The 16,437-nt window shown below is 37.7% G+C and overlaps 3 protein-coding genes across 3 annotated transcripts; 1 reads left to right on the top strand and 2 right to left on the bottom strand.

Annotated features, from left to right (window-relative positions):
* Positions 1-6,720: 6,720 nt before the first annotated feature.
* Positions 6,721-9,731, bottom strand: LOC145224105 (solute carrier family 2, facilitated glucose transporter member 5-like). The gene is made up of 5 exons (XM_080090538.1): positions 9,557-9,731; positions 9,276-9,400; positions 7,832-8,526; positions 7,333-7,730; positions 6,721-7,255 (listed from the first exon to the last, which is right to left on the bottom strand). Exons 1-5 carry the CDS (start codon positions 9,695-9,697, stop codon positions 7,100-7,102), a joined length of 1,515 nt encoding a protein of 504 aa, XP_079946664.1. The 5' UTR covers positions 9,698-9,731; the 3' UTR covers positions 6,721-7,099.
* Positions 9,732-12,580: 2,849 nt separating this feature from the next.
* LOC145223496 (protein FAM200C-like) lies at positions 12,581-13,363 on the bottom strand. The gene has a single exon (XM_080089910.1). The coding sequence runs from the start codon at positions 13,361-13,363 to the stop codon at positions 12,581-12,583; it is 783 nt and encodes a 260-aa protein (XP_079946036.1).
* A 957-nt stretch (positions 13,364-14,320) lies between these two features.
* On the top strand, positions 14,321-15,534 carry LOC145223495 (protein FAM200C-like). Its single transcript, XM_080089909.1, has 2 exons — positions 14,321-15,007; positions 15,064-15,534. The coding sequence occupies exons 1-2, from the start codon at positions 14,321-14,323 to the stop codon at positions 15,532-15,534; spliced, it is 1,158 nt and encodes a 385-aa protein (XP_079946035.1).
* Positions 15,535-16,437: the final 903 nt, after the last annotated feature.

Genomic DNA, 16,437 nt, shown 5'->3' with positions numbered 1-16,437 from the left:
CACTGCCAACAACAACAACAAAAGACAAATTTGTGGCTTATTAGTAGACCCTTAGGTGTATATTGGGGGTAAACAAATTGTTTCCTCTGATAAAATGCTCTTACCAAACAGCCTAAAGTATGATGTCACCACTTCTATTTGAAGGGAACAAACAACCGACACACGCAAAAATCTTCTTTTGTCTTATTTGTTAACACAATCAAACTTATATATATTGCTACACAACTATCGTGTATAGTGGTGTAAACCCAATTGTTGAACAATGATGTAACCTGAAATGCAATCTTTTCATCACCAAACCCTAAAAAAGCCATGTTTATAATTGACGAAGGCCCCGGCTTAACAAAATCGACAACACGTTGTATTTATTGTTGACAATGTTGACGCATACGGAGAGACGACAATAATAGACGACAAAAATGCCAAACAAGCACACAACAAATTGTGAAATAGTTCACAACACGTAAACGCGTCGCTTTCGTCATGATGTCGTAACTGTGACGTCACGTATGACACAATGCAAACGTCAAGTCAGTAAACGCTTTCCAACATTTGAATTCGGAGGATTTGGCGAAAAGAACTTTTGGGAGAAATAAATAGAATCGTTCATCTAAGTTTGCAAGCGACGTAAAAATGCGCAGTCATATATGAATGGGGTTAATGTATTACGTCATCGTCGTTGATGACGTGTCATGGCGAGGATGCAGCTAATTCTAAAATGTAGCGCGATCGACACAAGAGCAAAGTAAATAAGTGCTACGTGTGACAAATGAAAAGGGAACAAATTTTGATGAATGTTGTTTTGGTTCTGAAGTGGTTTGCGCGAATCCGGCAAGGAGAGAACTGCCTTACGGACACAATTTAACTTAAAACTGTGGCACATATTTCGTCTTGTAAAAATAAGGTCTAGTTTGCGATTAAAGAAAATGAATGTTTAAAAATTCCAAGAATATTTGAAGCATGGAAGACAAAAAATGTTGAAATAAAAAACAACAACCGCATGATTCAGCCTAACGCGTTTAAAATTCCATTTAGTATCTATAAATATATTGATGTTCACTGTAGAAAGCGTGAACATTGGTCGTATAGTCTGGCTTTCTGCGGCTACAAGCTATACACCTAATCCTAGCTTTCCAATGGTTCTAAAGGTAATGATATTTCGTCTGTAGGTTTGGTCGGACCCGCCGATGACAAACAAAAAACGAAGCAATTTTGTGGCGACCGTGGGACGTAATAGGTAAGTTCAGTGTCCGTGACAAGTGACGAGATGATGGCCAACGACCAATTGCGAGTCTGTCACGTGAACCTCTTGCGGCGTTCGTTGAAGAAAAGGAAAGTTCTGGAAGTTTGTCCTCTGTTACGCTGTGGTGTAATGATCAAAAAAAGTACTGCTCACGTTTCACCTGAAGAAGGGATAAACATGAAATGGTGTAATCAAGACGCATTGCATGAATTCGAAAAGGTTTGTGTTTTATCATTCCAACATATATATAGCCTTCCATAAATTATTTGTACTAGCTTTAACGAGACGTTTTTTGTAACAAAAATCTGCATATAGTACACCTTCCAATGTATTTCGTAACCGTTAAAAACGGGCTATATGGTACCTTTACTTCCTACAAAAACGTTAATCGCCTACCTTGCATCTCTCTTCACATTTTGCCATCATCACAATAATAGCAGTTCTTTGTTCCCACACCATTCTCAAAAAGTCCTGGGTTGTTTCCCGTGTACGTCCTTGTGTGCATTTTGCTTTCTGTAACCACTGATGTTCTTTTTCTTTTTTTTATTGATAAATGATAAAAAGAGCGAAAAACAGTAACAAATTACATCACACTTCATTACATAACAGGTTTTACTTTTTCTTTTTTCGCTTTTACTACTGTGTGTGTGTTTGACTGCGGCAGCAGGTTTGCAATTCAACAGCAGGTTGCAATTCTCCCTTACTGTCAGTCAGTTTTTGATACGTCTGTTTGTGCTTTACGGTTAAGCTTGCATACGATTTTTAGCGCAGTTCGTTTTTAAATACTGACGATGCCCATTACGTAGGTGAAATATATATGTCTAAAGAAAACGGTGAACGACTTCAGACTTGTCAAAGTTTTCAGACCGATTTTGCAATAGAACCTCAAAATGTTTGGATTTCCTAATTTATGGACAGTTTGCAATATGTTTATTTTATTTGAAAAAGATTTATTTGGAAGTAGCATCAGAACATCCTTGCAAGAATTTATTGAAACGTGGACAACAGTTGAAATGGAAGTTTCATATCTTGAACATCTTTTGGTATAATTTTCATCAAAAGAAAACGTTGGAGCTTTATAACAATACGGTAAGATCTGTGATTAACGTTTATTGATGTTTCAAACAATAACAACTTTATTATACCTAAACACATATTTTTGTGCAACTCATTTTATAAGGTTTTACGGTTTGCATCTGCAAGAAAACCACCCCGGTATTACATATTAATTTTTCAATTACAGGTTTTAAACAAAATAAGAACCAGTAGTCTCATTACAAAGAGACAGACCAAAACCATGATGCAGAAAGGGACTTGCTGGACACACCAAAAAGCCCAAATATGTGCCAAAACAGCAGATTGGATGCAAATGATTGTTGCATTGTGACCTAAATTACAGGTCGAATTTGACTGCTGTAAAGCTGAAGAAAAGTAAAACCAGTCTTAGACAGTTAATAGTTACAGTTTTATGCAGTGTTAGTACTGTACATTGTGTTTGTATTATGTGCATTAAAGTTTCTGTCTATTACCCACCCCACATGCTATTTTAAAACCCCACATGCTATTTTTTCCTAATTTGTGTCGAACGCAACGCTGCCTGTCTGACGGATACAAATTCCTCCTCGATGGCACAACAGCGGTTCTCTGTTAAACGAACAGAAACGTGTCACAATCGGCAATAATATGCACATTCAATATGGCCGATAAAATTACTCTAAACAATATGTCACGTTAAGAAAGTCATAACTTCTTAACTCATACACAAATACTAACACGACATTTAACTAATACAATTTATAGATTCAATTACGTTCCAAGTTGTTAGGAGTCCAGGACTGAATTACAGGCACTTTGACGGACTAAGACGTTTCAGCATTTCAATTACTTTAACTTTCATGTTTTTATAGCTACACATAAAACACTAATGTTAGAACAAAACATTTCCAAAACTAAATTGGATCAACTATGAACTGCGACAACTAAAAATGACGAATTGATAAGCAATGGAAAATAACCACTTGTTTCCGCTGGGGGCGGTATTTGTTAAATCTTGAGTAATTAGTCGGGTCAGTATTAAGTACTAATAAAATGATTCTGAACCTATTTTTTATCGCCGAAAATGCTTGTAAATTCTTTAATAATTGAAAAAAACGTAAATTTCGTAAGTACCTTCATTGTATAACTAAATGCGTAGTTTATATATGCTGTTTAAACCAATTAATTCAATTTCTGCTGTAGTGTAGTGGTAGCAACAATGCCTTGTATGCACAACTTTTGGGTTCGAGTCCCGTTGGTCATTTATCTTCTGTTTTGCAGACTTGTAGAAATGCCGGCGGTTAGGGCTATTCGGGTCAGGTGAAGGTTTAAAATCATAAATAACGTCAAAACCAACCGCAATCATAACAATTTAATAGGTTTCCGAAAAAATTACAAAAATATATTTACTGCCCCCTAGCGGAAAAGTGTAGTTCTGTTCTATTGCCTATCGGCTTGTCTAAAAATGCTGTTTACCACACTGAAAGAAACTGTAAAACGTGGTCAGCACAAGATTGAACCACTAATGACATCACACGCATTGTTACGTTTGTGGATTTCTAACCAATCATGGTAGGCGCTTTGTTACGTCACAGTAACTGAAGTCAGATTACCGACATGAACTAGAAACAGGGAAAGAAAGGACATACAAGTCATTTCTCGCTGTAACAGTAGTTTATGTTATGTTTTGCTTAAAGCTGAGCATCTTCCAACCACGAATACACGTACAATCATATATAACTTGAAAGTTGTTACCACCAAGTTTAAAATCTTACCAACATTTTATTTTGGGAATTTCCCTAATGACGTCATTAGATATGTTAGGAAAAATTTCCACACAAATACGCTAGAGCAGTGGTTCCCAACCTGGGGTCCGTGTGATGGTTTCAGGGGGTCCGTGGAGGCAAACATTTGTACTAGCATTAACAGCAGGACAATATTTTTAAGTTTCCAAACCGTTTTTACAATCCTGCATAGGAGTGAAAACCGTTTATGAAACCCTGGATCAGGGTTTTGCGACTGTTACCTCCATTGTGTCATCACAACACACATTAACAATATAACTTATTGTGCTTTGTTGGAAGTATTGTACACTAGAAAATGTATCTCTCCGTTGCATTGACTGCTACAGTACAGAACTTTATTGAGATTACAGGACTGTGAAGGTTGAATAAAATTCTGCCCCCAAAAGCGAAAGTATAACAACGTATAATGCAGGAAACGAAAAACGTGTAACAAAATTCATTTACTTTGGGGGTCCGAAACTGAATACGTAATTCACGCGTCAAATTCCCACTAAATTGTCCCATTGCCTATTTGGTTTTCTTGTTAAAAACAAGCACTTTAACCGGAAGGTACAACTTCGTACAAGACCGAAACCTAATACAACTTTCGACTTGGGCGGTATCTCTACCCGTCCAATTGACAGAAAGAACAAATAATTTTCGCGAAAGCTTTGTAGTTTCCTGATTTCGCCGCTGCTATCTAGCTTACCCAGCAAAACTGCAGCTGCAAGATGAGCGTAACTGTCAGGTAATCAAAATCGTTGCTTAAAAAAACGGGGAACAATTTCTAAAGAACTGAAAGCCTTTCTGAAGCGATAATCCTACTGTTAAGATGCGCAGTATCACGAATGCACTAAAGTTGGTAACTGTAGAAGGCATAAATTCGATTAACATCGATATAATGTTTGTGACAAACTATTACCTATTTGGCGGGTCGAAACGATACAACATTAAACGTTTTTAACCATCTTTTACTCATTTTACATTGTTAAAATGCAAAAAACAGTTTGATATGTTGCATTTAGTGCAGTTAACAACCAGCGGCCCAGCCGGAACTTAAATTTCCGATTGTTAGCGCATAAACCCTTGTTACGTCACAATTGTTCAATTAGAAAACTCCTACTAGGTATATTTTAAATTATTGGTAATCACCTTGGTTCTTGGTTTTGTTTCAACTGAGGTAGCAACAGCAGAATCAACAACCATTTTGTATGCAATAAAGTAACAAGTAACAGCAAAAACTAAACTAAACCTTGAGTATTAAGGAACGTACAGTACGTTACGTACTTTAAAGAATTTACATTTTTTACCCTTTTATTAGTTTTATCACCACTGTGTAATACCCCTGATAAAGTAATTAGCTTACAATAAATTAGCACAACGGTAGAGAATAATTCCAATCGTTGCTACTCCTAACTTTTTTCACACTCTAATATGGGACCACGCCAGAATGCTTTTTACCGACACATTGATGCCACACAGTTGAAAAAGGGAATAAAAGATCGAAACGTTACCAGAGTAATTAACAAAACGACACAAGCACATTTTTTTTCGGGGCAAAAATTTGACTTGATTACTCGATGCACAAGGAACTGGCGCGAAACTTTCTGGTTGAGTAAATTTGAAGCTGATCTATGACGTCTTGCGCCTTAAATTTTTTTACAACTAGGCACCGTATTTATTCGATAGTAAGCCGCGGTTTTTTAGCCTATGTAAAGTGATAATTTACAACAAGACACATATTTTATAAGAAAAAAATAATTACTATAAGGTAGCGATTATTAGAATTACCAAAAAAATACAGATTTAAATTGTGTTTTGTGCTCAAAAGTGTTGTAAGCAGGGAGTCGAACCGGAACTGAACCCGAACCCGCGAACCGGTTTGAGTGGTTTATTTCATTAAACCCGAACCGAACCCGAACCCGAACCCGAACCGCAAATTACGATTTCCTAAAAACCCGAACCGAAGTTGAACCCTATATTTTGTTTGGTGTTGGGCCCGAACCCGAACCGAACCAGTAACAAATGCAGCCTGTATTATTATTTATTTTTTTGAAAAAAAACAGCGCAGTGAATATAAACAGCTATAGGGCGTGTCAAAACTAACAAATTTGAAAGTGTCTGCAATGCACGTTTAAAATTCTTCCGAGTATATTTAAGCCAGGCAGATGATGGACAAACCAAAATTAATCGAACCGATTTAAAAACCGCAAACCGGTTTGAACCGAGCAATTTGCCCGAACCGGAACAAAACTCGAACCCGAAACCAAACATTTATAAAAACCTGAACCGAACCCGAACCCTTAAAAACAAAACTAAGTGAACCCGAACCGAACCTTTAACCCATATTTAAGTGGTTCGACTCCCTGGTTGTAAGTCCCACACTCAACTTTTGTATTTTGAAGAGCTGGCTGGGAATGCATAACGTTGGTTTTGGGGTGCTCTTTGTGTGCGATATTGAATGTCGTTTCATGAATTCCATTTATGCTTTGCATTTGAGTTCTTGTTGAAACTTTTACGGGGGGAATCGTTTCAAAAAAAGTTTGAAAATCACTGTGAAAACTGATTAAGTGTACAGAAACCAATTACGACGCAAATGAATGTGCCCCAACTTGACAAGCATAACGACTATTGCTTTCAAAGCCTTAATATTGGGAAAGCAACTAGTACATTTATTGGCGTATATTATGACGTCACGAGTCTGTAGGTGACCCCAAAGTGTCATACACGCAATTGATATTGACACGCAAAAGATAATATGTAAATTGACACGCAAAAGATAGTATGCAAATTGACACGCAAAAGATAATATGTTGTGGTGAAGAGATACGTTGACACAAAACAGGTTAAACTGACAGTGTAAGTTTGTGATTGGTAGGACTAATACTAAAGAGATACAACACACATTTTAATGCAAAAAATGTGTAATTTCAAAAGTAAATAAATAAGACATTTACTAACATAGAAAAATAGAATACCAATACCGATAAAAACAAACATGGAAAGCTACGAGTTCTCGCAATGCAAATACAAAATTTCATGTGATCGTCTCTAAATGAACGTTTGGATAAACTGAACCATTGTTTGTGTCAGCAGCTTTTTTGTAAAAATGATTTCCCTTCTCAAAGTATTCCTGGATTTCAGAAGCGGTTTTTCGGAATGTTTCTGGTATGAAGAACACGACGAATACTATCTGCGCAAGGTATAACATAAGTGGTTAGGTTTTGAAGTCGTATAATTGTACATGAAAAAAGTTGACTTTTGACCTACCTCAAAAATAACCAAAACAAAGAAGGGTATATATGCGTAACCGCCCCAAGCGTCGATTGAGTAAGGCACAATAAATGCAATGGCAGCACCAGACACCCAAAACACTGCACCACTGAGCCATAATGCATTTGGTCGGACAATTTGACTGGTAACCTCCGATGGCAAAGAAGCGAGAGTTAACAATGGACCAATAGCAATTCCGATGATAAGAATGGCCATAGCCGCAATTCCAACATATGACATGCTGGAAATAAATTTGCTTGTTATTGACGATATAATGAGCAAAAAGATTCCAACTGAGGACACAGATAATCCAGATATCAACATCTTTCGACCACCAAATCTTCCAAGAAGAGGAGTTGCAATAATTGTTATGACCGACATCAACACCAGGATTCCTACAAATGAATTAGTTTAATTTTCAATTGAAGCTAGACTGGACATTTTGTTTCTGGATTTTTATCCATTAAGCACTTATATTTTATCTAATGTAACGTACCTATTGTGTAGAAAGTTAAGTGTTCCGGGTTTGTGCCTGTCTCTTCGAGTAACACGTTGGTGTATTGTAACACCACCTGTTCTCCGGCAGCCTGAAAGGAAAACTGGAGAAAAACGGCAGCCACTAGTTGCCTTCGATATTTTCCTATCGACAATATTTGCTTGATTGAAGCTTTTTCGACGTGTAAATCAATGTCGACTTCTGTTTTAAGGCATTCATGTTCTTCAGCTATGACATCATCAGAAGCACTTCGTAAACTCTTTAACAGTTTCAGAGACAATTGGTTATTATTTGGGCTTGATGCCAGTGCTTCTGTCTTTATCAGCCACGTCAAAGTGTTGGGAATCCACGGAAGACATAGCAGGTATAACAGAGATATGAACCCCGGTAAACCCAGCACTATCGGCCACGTACTTTGTCCACCCAAGACTGAAGGATGTCCTAAACCGTTTCCCACTGCTCCACTTATCAGTAGTAACCATCCTACAGAGCTTTGATAAAAAGCCAATGTTTTTCTATTGCATATTTCAGCAACGTAGAGAGGACCAACGTTGAATCCAACGCCTCTTGCAAGTCCGTTAATAAAACGACCCAAGATCAAGATTTCATAGGAGTTAGAAAAGTAAGCGACAATCGACATAAGAATCGCAGAAACTAGGGACGCCACGTGGACAATAGTCATCACTCCTCTTCGACTAAAAAAGAAAGATAATCACGTAATGTAAAATGACGATTTACTCATAATGCTTTTTGATACGATCGTTTTAAGTGATTGGTTTTGTGTAATTGACCTGACCCATTTCACAAGATTGGGCAAAAAGGAATGCAGCGAAAATTCGTGTCATGGTTAAATAAACATGATACAAAGCATGTGTTGCTTCTGTAACCTCCAATCGGTACAGAATAAGGCTTGCTCTATACCAGTGGTTCTCAAGGAAGCATTTTGATTGGGCCACAGACCAACCAAATAGAAAGCTTTTTTTAAGAATTTTTTTTTTATTTGTGTCACTACAGTGACTACACTCAATTTTACAAGAATAATGACTTGGGGAGGAATTGAGAAGGAATGTTTTTGTTTTGTTTTTTGTTCTGAACCTATTTTATAGTTGTTTTCTTTCTAACTTAAAAATTTACTGGGCCACAGAATTTTTTTGCAATGAAGGTGGGCCACGAAAGGAAAAAGGTTGAGAACTCTATACTTACACGAAATTTGGCAATTCTTATCACAGAGTATACGGCGAAAAGGATAACCTACTTTAACACTTTCACTTCTCTAATGTGTTAAAATTAAAAAAAACATAAAAACATTGCCTAATCAAGCACATCTTACCGCGAACTTATGACAATAGTAAAGAACTGTTGCAAAAAGAATAAACTCGGGGTCTGTAGCAGTTAATGCATTTTATTTCATGTATGTATTAATAATAGTTATGTGTGAATTTACCTGAATCTATTTATCCAAAACCTGACTGAGATTGCTCCAATCGCCGAACCAGCGATCAGGAAAGATTGGCCCAAAGTAATCATTAAAGACATAAACTCTTCTGTTGCCGATGTGTTGAATCTGATCTGAAAAACACAAAACAAACTTAATTGCAAAGTATACCCTCTGAAGCATTTTATCTACCACCTGTTTTTTAAAGAATGTTTTCGTAATATTAACACTTTCATTTTTTATTAAATTGGGTTTAGTCTAGTTCTTATTAGTCATTGTATTTGACTTACCAGAAAAGACTGGTTGACGAAATCGCGTATTACCGGTGCCGTCGGGTTTAATGCGGTAAGACTCAATCCCATCGGAACCCACACCGATATTTGAGTGAGAATAATCAAACACACACAATAAATCGAATTTTCACGAATCATTGTCGAATTCCGTGTTTCCTCAATCCCTCTCCACAACTAGATCACGACTTACTACAAATGTTCGTGGGAGTTGGAGACTTATAAGCCCAAAGCCGGATGGGAAGAAAAAGAAGGCAACTTAGGAGGTTTATCCTGTCGGATACGCATCAGTTGAAACATAAAGCAAAATGATTTTGGTCTTATATTAACAACAGACTTGTAGTAGTTTCAGTGCATCATGGGCTGCTGATTCTAAACAGCGGCTCGTTATTACACTTATTGCTGAGGTGGGGAACTTTTTTGTATGTGTTGGGCAAATGAAGTAGTGATGTTGCTAAGCGGGCATAACAATTCGTATGCAATAACGTCACAGTCAAAAAATGGCTAACTCAACTTTAAAAAATGACGTATTTTTCTGTTTCGGAATATACATTTTGCGCACCTATCCCTAAAACATGTCCTAAACCAGTGGTCGGCAACCCTTTTTGCACAGCGGGCCGTTTTTGAAAGTAAAATTTTCGCGGACCGGTCTTTCAAAAAATACAAATATTTAGCAATAAAAACGCATTAATTAGGTTATCATCCCCGGGATACATGGGCAAATTGTTTCATAGCATTTAGCCTCAAACATTATACGGCCCGGTAACGAACTCTTCGCGGACCGGCAGTTGCCGACCACTATCCTATAACCCCTCGTTTCCGGTTAAAACAATGGTAAGGTTGGAGTGTTTGTAATTACCATTTTAACTAAAATGCGACAGAACATTTTCTGCACTTTTTAGGTCTCTGAGCTGCTATTTTTGGTGGCGATTAGCATTATAACGAATCAGTGGTGGCGGAGAGTTTTTGGCGTGTTTTGTTTTATCGATTAATTTAAAACGAACAAACATTTTTAGGTTGGCTTTAATTATTAAGGTTTTTACAAGTCAATTTGTAGGATTTAAAAGGTACATATTTTGATAGCAGCTCCCTGACGTAACCTGTCAAACGATGACAAGCACGTTGATGGGCGATCTCTTGAATCAGCAATAAAAGATTTCTTTGAATTTTAAAAAGGTGGAGTAAAGGAAGGGGTTTGTATTTTTTGTGATAGTAATGCAATTTGTCAAACTTCGGTATTATATTAGGCCCGTTTCCTGGGCCTGAATATTTAGGAGGCGGAAGTATGACCACAATACACAATTCTTGACATAACATTCATCACACATCACGATTTGTTCAGATGTAGTCTAGTAGTTGCGAATTGTCCAAACGTCACTGTGTAACATGACATAATGTATGATCGTTTTCACGTCATGCGTTTTCCTCACGACCGCAAGAAACGCATTTTTGTAATCGGTCACTGAAATTAAACAAACGCAAATTTGGTTGGGATAGGTGCTTCAACCTTTGTGGACATTTTGCCTGATGTCACGATAGTTTTAGCTTCGTAATTTCAGGCAGTGGAAATTTTACATAATACCTGCTACCTCATCGTCACATAGTCACGTTTTGTGGAAATACATACATAGTGTACTGATTTCTAAATGCCAAAGGGCTAGAATTTGCATGTCTAGGGCGGATGCAGAAATTCTTCCTAGGGGGGCGATTTTGATTTACGCACACTTCAATGACCGGGAAGGGAAATAGATTGTTACACTACGAAATCAAATTTGGGGATTTCATGTTCAATCAACGTAATAGTATCCCTATGTTTGTGCAGTAGTGGGTTCTTTAAAGTACGGTCCGTGGGCGGTGAGCAGCCCACCAAGTCCCTTTTCAGGTCCTCAAAGTCTCCTTTGATTTTATACGTCAATCTAGGAAGTGTTTTGTCGAAACCGTACAAAACAACAAGTAAACTTATTGCCTACATTCTATGCATCTGCCATGTTAAGTGGAAGTTTATGTGACATATACAGAACAACGTGCTCGAATCTGGTTGAGGAGAAATATGGGCAAGCAAAGGTTCTAAGGTTTAGCCTAGCGCAAAAATCCCTGACAATAGATTAATATATTTGAAGCTTTGAGGCTCAAACTTGTTGGAATTGCTTAGTAATATTTAAAATGTTGACATCCAAAGTTCAGTTGGAACTTAACATCCTTAACTTATCACCCCCACGAGCTTAAACTACAAGAATAAAACAACCACAGCCTATAGGCCAGCGGTTCTTAACCTTTTTGGTGCGGCGCCCCCCTTGAGGGATGGCTGACCACTTCACGCCCCCCTCCTTTACACTGACAAATCAATAATAATAACAGTGTTGAAATTGCATTTCATTTATTGCTCACGAATCAGTGGGACACTTGACACTGTTTGATGGCAACTAACTTGTAAATGCGAGGTTTTATACCCGACAGTGTCGCCTTCAACTTCCAGCTTGTTTGTGTACTTTGACTTGATGGCAACCAGTGCAGAAAATGCAGCTTCACATAAATATGTCGATCCAAACATAACTAGAACACGCAGGGTCTGAGTTGAAATGCGAGGGTAAACAGGGAGGTATTTGGCCCAGAACGCCTCAAGGTCCAACTCTTTGAAGTTGTCCTTGGCTGTGGAATCGAATTTTAACTCGAGAAACTCCTCTTGTGCATCGGCAAAAATATCTGCCACTTCGCACTGAAATGGGCTTCTTACAAACTTCCAGGATTCTCGTTTCTCGTCTATATCCGGAAAATATTTAATAAATTCCGCTTTTAGGTCTTTTAGGTGAGTTTTTATTTGTATCTTCAAATCACACCCAAAGTTCCCATTTGTGAGAGCAGAATCAAGGGTACTAAAGCCAGCTGGATTTCCTTCTTCAATTCGATGCTTCCAAAGGTCAAGTTGGACATAAAAGACCGAATGATGTCATGATGCATAATGATATTGATATTTTTTCCTTGAAGTTGAAGGTTAAGGGCATTTAACGAATGAAATATGTCCACTTAACGAATGAAATATGTCATAAAGCCAGATCGCAGACCAAGCATGGCTGGAGCTCCATCCGTACACGCTCCTACCAGTGATTTCCACGATAGTTGGTTATCCTCAAAAAAGTTTGACACAACATTAAAAATATCTGCCGATGTTGCACGACTTTTTAATGAGTGGCAGAATAGCATTTCCTCATTTATCGTGTTACCTGACATGAAACGAGCATACATCAGAAGCTGAGCACAGTTTCCAATATCTGTGGTTTCATCACATTGTATAGCAAAGAAAGGAGACTCTTTTATTTTTACAAGGAGTTGATCTTTGATATCCTGGGACATTTCATCGATTCTCCCCTTGATGGTGTCATTTGATAGTGAAATTTGAGAAAGTGCATCTGCTTTATCCTTGCCCAGTACTGGTTCTGCTGCCACGAGCATGCTAGGTTTTAAAAGAGACTCCCCAATGCTATGGCTCTTCTTATTCTTTGCAACCAACATGGCAATCTCGTAAGATGCCCTAATAACATTCGAAGATCTTTGCTGAAACGTCCCACCCATGTCCAACTTAACCTTCTCCAATGAGCGGCTTTTCATTTCAAAGAATGCTTTAGGTTTGTTGACTAAGGTAGGATGTGCTGTTGACAAATGTCGTTTTAAGCGCGAGGGGCGCATTGCATCATTGCTAAACGTCTTGTAACAAATTGAACACTGTGGGACTTCTGTGTCACCTTTTTGCATCGGTACAAAACCAAATTGAATGTAGTCGTCTACATACTTTCTTTTTTTCGCTGCCATTTTAACTATGTTATGCTTTCTGATTTGCAAGTTAATTTTTAGCTATGTTGGAACTGTAACATAAGAAAAAGTTAACCTAATTCTCAAGAATGAGCCTGCTCTCGATCGCCTTACATACACTACACTGCCACTTCCACGAAAATGCATTAAATTGTTGTTTTTTCACTGAATGATTTTAGCACAGTGATTCCCAACGTGGGCGATACCGCCCCCTGGTGGGCGGTGGTGAGTAGCAAGGGGGCGTTGTGATTTCTTTTCTGATTTGGGGGGCGCCGAGCGATCGAAGGGGGCGTTATTTATAATATAAAGTCCTAAAAAAATCATGAAAGCTGTACTGTGTAGATTACACTAAAATACAATTCTGTGTACTGTTCATGCAAAAACACTAGCCAACATATCAACTATAGTGAACAATCGTTGCGTATATTATGTCATTAAACGATTTTTGCGTAATAATGTATTATTTTAGTCAAAGTTGGTACGGTTATGCAGTAACTGGGAAGCAGAATGAGAGTTAATGTAGGTAGTAGGTACAATTAAACCTTCAACCTGAAACAATTTAGTTATTTTGTAACGTTTTACTAAACTTGGCGTCTTTACAGAGTTTATATTAGATTACAGATTAGTGCTGGAAAAAATGAGTGATAGCTCATCAAAACGAAAGTGCAAACAGTATAGTGTTGAATATCTAAAGTATGGATTTATTACTTCGCCAAGTAATAAACAGCAACCTATGTGCCTTCGTTGTGAGAAAGTGTTTTCAAATGAGGCAATGAAACCGTCAAGACTTTACGAACACTTCAAGAAGATGCATCCTGACAAAGAAAAACAAAATTTGACATATTTTCAAATGTTGCGAGATAAGTTTCGCAACAGACCCCCAATATCCTCTCTAATGTCCAAAAAATACAAAAAAAAAACGACAATGGACTTATTTGTTCATGTAATATCTCCAAAATGATTGCTAAGTCAGGAAAGCCTCATACGATTGGTGAACAGCTGATTTTGCCGGCTTTAGAAGAAGTGCTACGTACAGTAGTACACCATGATACACCAATTGCAAGTATAAAATCAATTCCTTTGAGTAATAATTCAGTACAACAAAGGGTTGATGAAATGGCCGCCGATATGGAAGATATTTTATGTGATTTACTGAAAAGCCAACAATTTGGTTTGCAACTCGATGAATCTACGCTGCCAGGAAATGAAGCCTTGCTTTTAGGATACGCTCGTTTCATTAAAGATGGAAATGTTGTACAAGAACCGCTGTTTGCAAAAGAAATTGAAACTGACACTCGAGGTGAAACTATTTTTACTGCAGTTGAGCTGTTTTTTAAAGAAAAAGATATTCCAATGAGCAATATTATTGCTTGCGCGACAGACAGCGCTCCTGCTTTAACTGGTCGCCACAAAGGTTATCTTGCTTTTTTGAAGAAAGCTGTACCCAGTATTTTTACAATACATTGCGTTATTCATCGGCAACATCTAGTAGCCAGGAACGTAAGCGATCAACTTCATAAAACCCTTGACGTTGTTATTAAGACAGTAAACAAAATAAAGTGTCAACCTTTGAACTACCGACTGTTTCGACAACTCTGTAACACCAACGATGAAGAATTTGATCGCCTTCTTCTGCATACCGAAGTGAGGTGGTTATCCAAAGGAAACTGTTTAAAACGATTTTATTCTCTGTTCAACAGTATTGTACAATTTCTCCAGAAAAACAAATACAGTTTTTGAGTGACTATCTTTTAGCAAACAAACCAGAGATCGCCGATTTAGTAGATCTATATACCACATTCAACGATCTTAATTTGCAACTGCAAGGCAGTGACTTAAACCTTATCCAAGCTAAATCCAAGATTTGTACATTTTTAGACAAGCTAATCTTCTTCAAGAACAATATTGGCCGTCGGAATCTGTCCCAATTTCCCAAACTAAATGAACTAGAAAAAAATGAATCTGTTAACTCTAACCTGGAAGACAACCTTTTGATTTATTGTGATCATTTGGAATCTTTGCACAAGGATATGAGCTGCAGATTCAAAGATCTAACCAACATGAACATATCAGACTGGTTTCTAAATCCATTTGCAGACACCAGTGTGAATGAAACCGATTTCGACATGCAAGAAGAGTTAATTGGTCTAAAAAACTACTTCGAGCTATAGCCTCTTTACAAAAAATCATACCAACATTTTCGGTTGCAGAAAGAAATTCCCGAAAGGTATCCCGAGTTGTGGAAAGAAATTAAACTTTACTTTCTAGCTTTCCCAACTTCATATATGGCTGAGCGCGGTTTTAGTGCAGTTACTCAGCTTTTAACAAAGCAACGAAACCGCTTGCAAATCACTAAAAGAGGAGATTTGAGAATCCTTCTTAGCAATATCGAACCGAGAGTAAAAGACTTGGCCGCTAAACACCAAATTCAGCAATCTCATTACATATATTTGCTTTAAAATGCAGCGAAGTGTGCATTTAAGCACAGCATCACAGAAAAAATGTTTTCTTCACCCATGCCTCTGTTTTTGTTCCTGTACATTTTTGTTAATACGGTGTTTGGCATTTCTTGCTGAGAAACGATTGTGTCGCAATGCTTTCTTTTTGCATTAAAAAACATTGCTTACATCAACATTTTTTTTTTTTAATTAATGAGATAATGACAAAATGACATTAAACTCTACGTTGGCTTTCAAAAAAATCGGCAATGATTGTTAGACCTGGGGGGCGTTGTAAAAAAATCGAAAGCGCAAGTGGGCGTTAGTACAAAAAAGGTTGGGAAACACTGTTTTAGCATAACTGCTGCCAACTGCCAACTATAGAAATTGAAGTAAACACGTTTGTTACGTATACTGCATTATGACATCATACATTAAGCGGTTGACTGAGACAGCATGGTAGAACAACCACACAGAAGGCTAAAAGGGACATTTTAAAATAAAGTAGAAGAGGTAAGAGCTCGCGCCCCCCCTGAAAATGACGCACGCCCCCTGGGGGGGCGTGCCCCCGCGGTTAAGAACCACTGCTATAGGCTAATGTTTAAATTAACCTTCAGTTTGGTAACTGGACAGTTT

This window comes from Phallusia mammillata, chromosome 4 (genome assembly GCF_965637545.1).
Source record: "Phallusia mammillata chromosome 4, kaPhaMamm4.hap1.1, whole genome shotgun sequence".
Classification (NCBI taxonomy): Eukaryota; Metazoa; Chordata; class Ascidiacea; order Phlebobranchia; family Ascidiidae; genus Phallusia; species Phallusia mammillata.
This window is presented reverse-complemented; position numbering and strand designations above follow the sequence as displayed.